The following is an 11,468-nucleotide window of genomic DNA, read 5'->3' on the forward strand; positions in this document are numbered from 1 at the left end:
GCCAAATAAAGAGGGAAAGCCAGCATTGGCGGACTTGGTGAAAATGGCTGCTATTTCACCACTCTTCCGAAGGGCAAACTGTTGTACCTATTTTTATTATAATTGCTCATTCTCTCCCACCTCATTAAGCTTGCTTCTTTCAAGCATGAATACCTGGTTGAATCTGCATAACCTCCTGTTATCGACCTGCCTTTGTTCACACACAGTGATTGCCGTTTCCAGCTCTCCTACCAGGCTCCTGTTGTAAATAATCTAAATTTTATTTTCTCAAAATAGAAAGAAATGTGATATCTTGCTGGTTCCGCAGTTTCCTTGTTTTGCAGGATTGCAAGTCCTTGAAACTTAAACAAATGTTTTGTGTCCCCAAATTGGTGGTTTACAGCTCTTACCTGAGAAAGGGGGGTGCTGGGAACACCACTCGCGGCCCCGGGAACTCTCGACCTGCCTCCACTGGCACTGGTTCGCACGCCCGTCCCCCAGCCTCAGTTTCCCCACCTCTTAGTGAGGCCATAGCCTTATACTTTAGAAATATGGTGAATATGACTTTGAAGATAAAATTTTCCCCCCAAAACCATTCCCTGTTACCATCATTATGAAACTAGAGATGGAATGGAAAATAGATTTTGAGACTTTTTAAATTATTCCTTGCTGGTCTTCAGAGGCAAAATTCAGATAAGAAAGCTTATCAAATATACTTTTGTTTCTACTCAAAAACTCATGACTGCTTACTCAAAGGCCCCTTGTTCTCATCTTAAAACATTGTTTACAGTGTCCCAGATGAGTGGCAGCGAGTCCTGGGGTTTGGTATTTGGGTGGTACAGTTATTCCCTGGGGAAAGAAGTAATGGTTTGAGATGGGGCATGGTTGGCGGGGAGAACTCGCTCATTCTAGGTATTGGACTTTGTGAGGATTCTGACTGAGCATCCCTAGTCCCTGTTCTGTTGCTGAAAATAATTATTGTTACTTTTGTTTCTGGAACTTTTGAGAGAAAATTAAAAAGAGATTTGTGGCCTGGAGAGTTTGGTGTTGAAATGCAAACGCAGGAGTTATGAGTCAGACTGGGCAGGGTGTCATTTTCTTTTTAAAGAGCAGCAACTTGATTCCTTGATTTGTCTTTGTTACCTTGATGTTTAATCTGGATTCCTGGGCGATTGGTCAGCCCCAGCACATCTCCACAGAGCAAGTGGCCTGGCCTGGGCACACCCCCCAGTAGGTCTGTGTGCCACGGGAGGGGCTTCAGCTCAGAGGGCAGGCTGATTCTCAAGGCAGAATTGGATTGTTCACTCTAAAACAGTAACACGTAACTCTTAGAAATAAAAATCCCTATTCTTGGGGAGAAAAGGCACACAAAGATGTCATTATAAGTGATGTAATTTACTTCTAATCTCTTATGGTAGGAGCTACCAAGCTGAGTTTACTTTCTAGAAAATTTTAGTTTGTCTTCTAGAAAATTGCATTTTGTCCCTGCAAAAAGATTTTATTTCCAGACGAGTATGCTTTTGACCAAGAGTTCGGGAGTCACAGAGACAGAGGTTGATGTGCAATGGCAGTTCTCAAGTTCAAGGAGGAAAAAAAGCCATGCTTTGATCCAGAGACTTCTTTTCACCTGTCCACTCCAGAGAGTAGGTGCTGGCATTTGAGTAGAAGTCAGCAGTTTCCCTGGTCCCAATAAAGAGTGTTGTGCTCAGTAAAGGGAGACTTAGCCTTTATATGCATTACTAACCAAAGAAATGCGGGAAGAATTCTAATCCCTCAGGTTTTGTGGCCTGGAAGGCTGAGCTGTATTATTAGGATCACCACAGTGGTAGCTGGTATGGTTGACCTGTAGGATGTATGTGTGTAAGGAGGGCAGGCAGTGGGATGTGGAATATGTCCCAGAATTTTGTAAAATAATCGGAATAATTATTATTGCCTAAAACCTAAATGCGCAGCTAGAAAAGCGTGTAGTGACACACTGCCGTCTTGCTGAAGACTGGGTAAGAAAATCCTGGCAAACATTGGGTCTGTTTTGGAAATGTTCTAAAATCAGGCTATTAACACAGTGAGGCATTTTAAACATAGCTTGCTACGTGTTTGGAGAGAAACACGTACCCTTTTATTAGGAACATGAAACAAACTCTTTGAGCTGCAGGATCACGGTGGGTGAGTTTAACTGCTGGGATTAATAAATCACAGCTGCGAAAGTGAAATTCTTGGCAGGATTCTTTATTCAGCTGTTTTCCCCTTGCCCCGTTACATTCCAGATGTATGGTCTGCATTATGTCTGGAGCCAGCAGCCAGCTAGCTTTTTTTCTCTGCGGCTGTTACGTGGCTGCCCTGGGAGTCCACACCGGAGAGCATTGCGTGGCTGAACATCAAGAGGTTGGATGTTACGTGGCTGCCGTGTACGAGCACCAGTCAATCTTGAGTCCGAACCCGCTAGCTCTCACCAGCCGCAAGGAGGCCTTGGAGCTAATGAACCAGAACCTTGACATCTACGAAGAGCAAGTGATGACTGCAGCCCAAAAGGCAAGAAATGCTCCTGAGTTAGAACCTTAGCTTGTCTCACAGAACAGAGCAAATTGCTCTTTAGCCCTCGGTCAGTGGTTCCTGCAGCCCCTCTGGAAAATCAGTCCAGCTGGTAAAGCTGAGTTGAAGCAGTCAGTTGGCTAGAGTCTCACTACTCAGTGGTCCCTGGACCAGCAGCATCAGCATCCCCTTGAAGCTTGTGAGAAGTGCAGAATTTGAGCCTCGCCCCAGACCTGCTGAATCAGAATCTACATTTTCGCAAGATCTCCAGGTGATGCTTTGCACCTCAAGTCTGAGAAGCCAGGGGCTGGATCCCTGGTTCTCAAATGTAGCTGTGCGGAGCAGTCATGGCCAGTTGTAAACATATGTGGGTGCCCACGCCCACAGAGTTGGATGGGCTGTGGGCTGAGCATGGAGACTTTTAAGGCTCCCCAGTGGATTCTGATGTGCAGAAAAATTTGAAAACCACTGGACATGATGGCCTCTCGTGCTCTTTGAGGCATTCAGTGTTTAACTGAAGTAGTGAGCGTCCACAGAACTGCAGTTTGCTGCTGTCAGAGTTTTGGGGGCTCATTTCTGGTCTCTGTACCAGCCCATGAACAGTCTGAGGTCTCAGTCCAGACAGAACCGAGCCCAAATGGACAAAGGGAGAATGGTGCCAGCCTTTGTGAAGGCTTCCTGCTTGGCCCGCATTTCCCACTCCTGGCAGGAAGGGTGGGGCAGAGAGGGACATGTCGGTGCCAGATGTTGCTGTAAGAGAAAATGCCCTGTTGGGAAACCCATAACCAAAGGGAAGCTTGGCCTTTAACCCTGGTGGTGGGGTGACCAAGCCTAGCTGCTTGACGAAGCCCTGCTCTGCCTGCACAGGAGGTAGACTCCATGCCAGCAAAACCTCCCTGTGTCCGGGAGGGCAGACCCAGTCCTGCCAGCAGGTCCTGCCGCACGTGGTCCCTGTCTCTGTTCAGGGTGGTGAGGACTGCCTGGACGGCCACTGTGGCTACATTAAAAAATTCTAGCTTATGGTACATATAAATACTGTATCTAAAACTAATGTTAGAAGGGAGCTTAAAGACCTGGTCCAGCTTCTTCTGACGGGTGACACTCCTCTCTTTTGTTCCTAGCCTGACATCCAGTTTCTCCTTGAACACCTGCAGTGGCCCAGAACTCCCTGTCTCACAGGTCCACTCATTCCATTTGAGGACAGTGGGAACTTCTGGAAAGGTCTTCCTTTCAGTGAGCAACAATTGGCCTTCCTGTTAGTGCCACCCATTGTTCTGCCCTCTGAGCTAAACAGAACAGACTGAGTCCCTTACAGGGTATGCCATCTTCCCCAAATTTGAGGACAGCTGTCATGGCCCCCTTGGCATCTCACCCCCAGGCTATATGTCCCCAGTCCCTTCACAGTTCCTTGAGAGATGCTGTTTCCAGCTCTACTACCAAAGACTTTCCAGGTTATCTCCGTGCCCAGAGCTGTATGCGGCTCTCCTGATTCTGTCTGACGAGCAAAATTTGGAGGAGACCTATCACCATTCTTTTTCTAGACATCGTCCCCAGAAAACTTTCGGCAGCCACATCTCACTGTGGATTCATAAGGCACTTGCTTGTCAACTAAAACCCCTGAGCCTTTTTCCCACATGCAGATACACCCGCTGCCACTGCCATCCTGTACTTATACGGTTGAGTATTTAACCTGAGAGCAGGCCTTCACATTTATGCTGTTAAATTTCATCATTCGGGCCTGTTGAGCTAGTTGGAGACCTTTACTGACATCCCGTGTATCAGTTACCTTCACGTCATTTACACATTTGATACACACCTCATTTGTGTCTCCGCTGAAGTCAGTGTAAAAAGATCCCAGGCTGTGCACTCAGACCTCCCGATGACACAGACCCACTCGAGAGCTTTCTCTGCACAGAGTGTTTGCTTGCACGGAGCTAAAATATCCCCTACTCTTGCTTCTCCGTCCTGTCCACAAGACCATTCTAAGACATCTGCAAATGCCGTACTGAAACCAGAGACTGCGCCTGTAGGCACTGCCTTTTAAGAACCTGCCCCCCAAACATATACCATGTTCTTGTTGAACCCATGCCAGCTACAAGGCACCATTCCTTCTCTTTGTGGTCGAGGAGCAGGGATGAAGCTACTGTTCTTGTCATTCCTAGTGCTTACGGATATCTCGGCTGCCCTACAGGGTTATATGTATTAAAGCAACTGCTAAGATAAATTGATGCCAAGCATGTGTCAGAGTTTTATATCAGACTTGTTATAAGGGCAGAGGTTCCTGAACAAGCCGAATGAAATATTTCTCTCTTGCTAGAGGCATTTATAGGGAAGGAAAAGAGTCCAGCTTAAAGATATTAGGCTGGTCAGTCACTGGATTGGCATCCTTAATTCCTCAGGAGTTCTTGATCTCATTAAGGTCTATCAGAAAATTGCTCAAGCCATTTATCAGGAACGCTAATTACTTCCTAGAACATTCCTAAAACAGATTGGTCATCGCATCAGACCCGAAGTGCTGCCCTAGCTCGAGTGTGGTTGCTCTCCTCGTTCCTGGCAGATAGGTATTCAGGAAATGCAATTTAATTTTAATATTAATCTAAAATGTATACATAACTTAAATGTTATTGTCCATAGAAACCATTCAATGTTCTCAAAGTTTTGTTTTTAATAAAGGAAAATATTGTCCCAGTATAATTTTCAAAAAGTTAAAAACATGACTGCACACATATAGAATGGACATGTGTCAAAGCTTTTATTTAACTCATTAATTAAGGCAGGAACCAGTAAGATGGTAAAGCTGGTTCGAAAGAGAATATGAGAAGCAGAAATGTGTGTATCAGTCAGTCAAATGAATGTTGAAATGAATTTTCTAATAAATACAAAACTGGTTAATGTCCTACAGGACAATAAAATTGTAATCTTTAGGGTGATCTTTTATTGAATAACAAAGTCAAACAGTGGTACATTCACTAGATAAATAATCCTTAAGTGAGCCTGGTAATCAGTACGCTAGTATATCTTGGGAAGGCATACATTCTTCATCTTGCTTTATTTCCAAGTTTGTGATAATTTTTCTTTATAATGTGCAGTAAGATGGCCAATTTCATACTCTGTTGGAGGGAGTGTACATTGGCATCATCTGGCAGTGTATGTTGAGAACTTAAAATGTTTCATGCCTTTGACCCATGACCCAGTACTTTCACTTATAAGACTTTAGAGAAATAATCCAATTGGAGATTTGTGTACAACACTCATTCAGTAAGTGTTTTGAGCGCCCTGTATGCAGATGGTCACCACAGTTTTCTTTTTATTACAAAAAGCTGGGAACAATTCAAATGTCCAAAAATAGAGAATAAATTGTGGTGTCCTCTTAAGTATAATGTGGCCATTACAAATGATATTCGTGAAAGTGTCTTTATAGTCTTGATGTGCTGTGTAGTGAGCAAGTCAAGATGGAAAACCGTGTATTTATTATCTCAATTACACACACACACACACACACAAAATAAAAATAGCCAAGATAGTAACAATAAGTATCTTCATCTTATAGGATTATAAATTCTTACTTTATATTTTCTGTTTTCCAAATTTTCTAGAGTTAAGCTTTTGAAGCTTTTAGAACTATAAAAAAATTCCCAAGAAAGAGTTTGCCGTGCATTCCAGAAATAAATGACTCAAGTTGCCTGTTATTTTCGATTATTCACGCCTTCTCTGCCTTCCTCCCCACCTTTCACTTTGGAGCAGTGCTCCAGGCTTGACGTTTTAGGCCGAGTGAGTGGAGAGCAGCAGCAGAATGAGGCCCCGGCGCTGAGGGCTGCCCTGTTTGGATTTCCTCAGGTTGCTGCAGACGTCGCAGGGGGCCCCAGCCTGTCACAGTCAGGGAGCCCAGGGTGTCTCCAGGTGTGGGGAAAGGCCTGTAGGGTGATCAGGATTCTGCAGGGAGCCTCCTAATTCCCAGTCTGGGGATTGCAAGTTATAGCAAGTCCTTTTTTCGATGCTGAAATCAACACTCTTGAGTTTTACCCACCCGCCCAGCGAGTCCCAGCCTTGGCTGCACATTAAAATCACCTGGGGACTTTTAAACAAACACTGTTACCAGGTCCCCACCCACAATCAATTAAGGCAGACTTTTTGGGGTGGCCCCCAGCATCACCCCTAAACAAAGAGTGTTTTTTCAGAAGCTGCCCATCTGATTTAGATGAACAATGAAGGTTGAAAACCACTGGACTGGAGATATTACGTCTGTTAATGAGCTCAGTATTCAAGGCCTTTTATAATAGGCCCCATCTCCCGTTGCACCACCAAGAACTCCAAACCTGTACTAACTGTTTGCTTGGCAAACTCCTGCTCCCTTCAGCCAAGCTCACTCATTCCCTCCTTCCTTGACATGCCCCACGTACACAGTTAATGGTTGTTCCTAGAAGACTTTGTCTTTATTCTCTCAGAATCAGGCCAAATATGATGGCTTCCCCAAGACTAAGATAGCTGATGAGAGTCCAGCCGCCATCTTTTTACCTCTGGTTCCTGGTACAGAGCAACTGCTTGATGGCTCTCAGATGAATGAATGAAAGAATGAACAAACGAATGAAGTGGTGCTTCCCATTATCTGGTAACATATTCTACTTTGATGTTTTTGACTTACAGGGTGTACAGATTATAGTGTTTCCAGAAGATGGCATTCATGGATTCAACTTTACAAGAACATCCATTTACCCATTTTTGGATTTCATGCCGTCTCCTCGCTTGGTCAAATGGAACCCATGCCTGGAGCCCCATCGATTCAACGACACAGAGGTGTGTGAGGGTCCCAGCTTTCCTCCTCAGTAGGCCAAAAGCATGTAGAGATGAACCACGCCGGGGGCCAAAAGCCAAGATATGTTAAATGAGGCTGAAAGGAGACCCTCAGATCCTAACAATCAACTCAAACTCCCCAAACTGCATGTGCCAACATTCAGTCAGTAAATAATGTCTTGTGTTATGAGGCATTTACTCATCAATTGGTCATTCTATTTATTAATTCCGCAAGAAATACATGGATATATGCTTATAAAACAAGCAAATCAAACAGAAGTGACAAAATAGAAGCCCACCTTCACCACACCCCACCCTTCTTCCTACTTCCCTTCCTAGAGAAACTGCCATCAACGATGTGATGTGCATCCCAACTATAGTCTTTTCTATGCATTTCATAGTTATTGACATCTTTTTTAGCATGCTATATGCTTATTGTTTTTTTTAATGCTTGCTATTATAAACAATGTTTCAATGAATATCCTTGTTTGCATACTTTTGTAAACATGTCCAAGTTTTTCTGTAAGATTCCTAGATATGAGTTTCTCATCTGAAGGATATGCACATCTTAGATTATTTTAGAGAGTACCAAATTTCCCCTTTAAAAGATTATGATTTCACTTTACATCCCCAGTCATAGTGTATGAGTGCCTGTTTTCCCACCCTTTGGTCAATGCAAGATAGAATAATCTTTTGAATTTTTGCCAATCTTATGAAAGTGAAAAATGGTATCTCATTATTATTCTAATTTGCATTTCCTTATTACTAATAAGGTTGAGCATCTTCTCAGATGTTTGTTGGCCATTTGTTCTTCTATGAATCACTTGTTCATATTCTTTGCATGTTTTCGGTAGTAGTTGCTTTTTTATTGATTTATGATAGCTGTGTATATATTATGGACACAATACAGGTACTTTCCTATTTTAAAATTATAAGGCAAAAGGTAAGATTTTAAAAATCCATTTATTTATACCTTTCTTTTTCTTTAGGTCCTCCAGCGCCTGAGTTGTATGGCCATCAAGGGAGAGATGTTCCTGGTGGCCAATCTCGGGACAAAGCAGCCTTGTCACAGCAGTGACCCAGGGTGCCCAAATGATGGAAGATACCAGTTTAACACGAATGTTGTGTTCAGCAGTAATGGAACCCTTGTTGACCGCTACCGCAAACAAAACCTCTACTTTGAGGCAGCTTTTGATGCCCCTCTCAAAGTGGATCACATCATCTTCGATACCCCTTTTGCTGGCAAGTTTGGTGTCTTCACTTGCTTTGATATATTGTTCTTCGACCCTGCCATCAGACTCGTCAGAGACTCTGAGGTGAAGCACATTGTGTATCCGACCGCCTGGATGAACCAGCTCCCGCTCTTGGCAGCTATTCAGATTCAGAGTGCTTTTGCCATTGCCTTTGGCGTCAACTTTCTGGCTGCTAACATCCACCACCAGTCTCTGGGGATGACTGGAAGTGGCATACATACCCCTCTGAAGTCCTTTTGGCACCATGACATGGAAAACTCCAAAGGTCACCTTATAATTGCCCAGGTAGCCAAAAATCCACTGGGTCTCATTGGTACAGAGAATGCCACAGGTAAAATGGACCCATCCCATACTAAGTTTTTAAAAATCTTGGCAGGTGATCCATACTGTGAAAAGGATGCTCAAGAAGTCCATTGTGATGGAGCCACCAAGTGGAACATGAATGCTCCTCCCATATTTTACTCTGAGATGATGTACGACAATTTCACCCTGGTCCCTGTGTGGGGAAAGGAAGGCTATCTCCGAGTCTGTGCGAATGGCCTCTGCTGTTACTTGCTTTACCAGAGGCCCACTTTGTCCAAAGAGCTGTATGCCCTGGGGGTCTTTGATGGCCTCCACACCATACATGGCACTTACTATGTTCAAGTTTGTGCCCTGGTCAAATGTGGGGGTCTTGGCTTTGACACCTGCGGGCAGGAGATCACAGAGGCCACGGGACTATTTGAGTTTCACCTGTGGGGGAACTTCAGTACTTCCTATATCTTCCCTCTGTTTCTGACCTCAGGGATGACCCTGGAAACCCCTGACCAGCTCGGCTGGGAGAATGACCACTATTTCCTGAGGAAGGGTGGACTGTCCTCTGGCCTGGTGACGGCAGCACTCTATGGGCGCCTATATGAGAGGGACTAGGGAGACTGTGCGGTGGGCTCTGGCCACTGCATGGACAGCCCTGCACTCACACAGCCCGTATCCCACAGGCACTGGGGCCACCTCTGTGCCCCAGAGCTCATCCTGGGAGCTGTGGGAAGAAGTGGGGGAGGCAGATTCCCCAGTGTCTCTTCCTCTTAAATGCAAATTATTGAGACATTTTCTGGTATTTTCTACTCACATAGATCTTTTCTCAAGCCCCCAACTTCTTTCAGCAAATTTCTCATTACACAATTAATTTTAAGAGCTAAAACAAAAATAAATGTCAGTTTATATTTTACACATCCACAAAGCAGTGGGTTTTGTGAGTGTATGTGCATGTGTGTGCTTTCCTTGTTCTTGTTGATCAGGTGACACCTAGGACATATAAGTATTTCACAAGCCTCGAGCATTTTCTAAGGTGAGAAACAAACTCTGAAAGCAAAAGCTGTACTAGAAACAGCTGGAGTGGGGCCCCTTTCTATTCTAGTCGCCCAGAATTCTATCCAGATGAAACGGTAATGCCAGAGCCACCAGCAACCTCAGAATTGTGGATCTTGAAGCAGCTTTTAAAAATAGAAGGGAGGTTTTTCTCACATTTGCGTCTCTGTCAGTAAACGGAATGTGTCAGGCAGGACTCATAATAACCGGGAAGAAGGAGTGCGGTGCCCCAAAGAGAGAGACTGGAAAAAAGTGCTGAGGAGAGGGCAGCAATGGGAAGGTATGAGTAATAGGATTCTTTCGGCACAGCGTGTTTCATCAGGGATTCCAGGGACCTTAATAAATCACGCTGGCTTTGGGCGAGAGCCTTACAGTTGCCCAACTGTGCAGACGGAATGATGCTGGCATAACTCAGTCACAGCCCCCCGGGAGGGCCCTCCCTTTGCAGAAGGCACCGGGCCTCATGAAGAGAAGTTGCAAAAACTGCCGTGGAGGTGGCCCACTTAGTCATTCATTATTTAATCCATCAACAGCTGTGCCTAGAGAGCCACCAGATACACAGCAAGGACCTCCTGCAATATTAGTTCCAGATGCAAAATCATTTTCAGTGTGGGAAGACATTTTTAGGTCACTGGTTTCTGTGTTATTTGTCTCCTACATTTCAAAGTTGTTTAGACTTGATACCTAGTCACTGTCTCAGATAATTTTTAAAGTGGAAAATGGATAATTTTTAAAGAGAATAGATAACCTCTGTGATTTGTCTCTTCAATGTTGTGGCTGTTTAGTTTTATACTTTTTTTAAATTAGGTTTTTAAAAACAGTATGTGCATATATATAATTTTATACAGAAAAAAATGAAATTCCTTCCCCATCCCCCTGCAGTGTAGCCTTCCAGACCCTTTTCTGGCTTTTAGGCAGGATAATAAAGAGCAGAGATTGCAAGGTCAGACCGAACAGTTTTACTTCTTGGTCTCACTGTTGACTCTCCCACTGCATAGACTTTGGACAGTTTATATAGACCACTCGGGCCCCAGTTTTCTCATTTGTAGAACGTGCGGTGACTAACCCATGTGGGAAAGAAGTGGGGCCCCGGCTGACTCACTGCCCCCTCGCAGAGGCCCGGAGTGAGTCACGTCTCCAGGGAATAAGCAGGAACAGTCAGAATTCCTGAGGAAGCCCTGGGAAGGCCCCTAGAATGGGAGCGGGCCCTCTCCCACCAGATGACAGAGCTCGCCCGCCCTCCCCAGCGCACACCCGGCCGAGGAGGAGCAAGCTGGCAGGCAGCATGTGGCTCCGGATGTGGCTGTCCGCCGCCCACTCAATTTCCCTGCCCCAAACCTCAGGGAAACAGAAATTATCTTAAAAATGCATATTGTTGCTTCATGCCAAGATGATTCAAATCAGCCTGAGAAAGAGAGAGACCGGCCAGTCCTAAATACAGACTTGGTGGAACTACTGCACCCAATAAACATTTATGAAACACCTGCTGGATGCCCTTCTGAGGAGAGCACCTAGATCTTTCCGAGTTACTCTCTACTGACAATTTAGAACTAACTGCTCATGTAGTAG

At 44.7% G+C, this 11,468-nt stretch overlaps 1 protein-coding gene across 1 annotated transcript in view; it reads left to right on the forward strand.

The window, feature by feature from the left end:
• The window catches only part of BTD (biotinidase), a 37,785-nt gene extending 28,026 nt beyond the window's left edge, over positions 1 to 9,759 (forward strand). Inside the window, exons 2-4 of the mRNA XM_004419394.3 lie at positions 2,244 to 2,508; positions 7,153 to 7,302; positions 8,289 to 9,759. Coding sequence (XP_004419451.2) covers positions 2,244 to 2,508; positions 7,153 to 7,302; positions 8,289 to 9,461 — 1,588 coding nt within the window. The 3' untranslated portion in view covers positions 9,462 to 9,759. The remainder of the gene's footprint in view (positions 1 to 2,243; positions 2,509 to 7,152; positions 7,303 to 8,288) is intronic.
• Positions 9,760 to 11,468: the final 1,709 nt, after the last annotated feature.

The sequence above is a fragment of the Ceratotherium simum genome, chromosome 5 (assembly GCF_057802395.1).
Source record: "Ceratotherium simum simum isolate JZ-2026a chromosome 5, ASM5780239v1, whole genome shotgun sequence".
Lineage (NCBI taxonomy): Eukaryota > Metazoa > Chordata > Mammalia > Perissodactyla > Rhinocerotidae > Ceratotherium > Ceratotherium simum.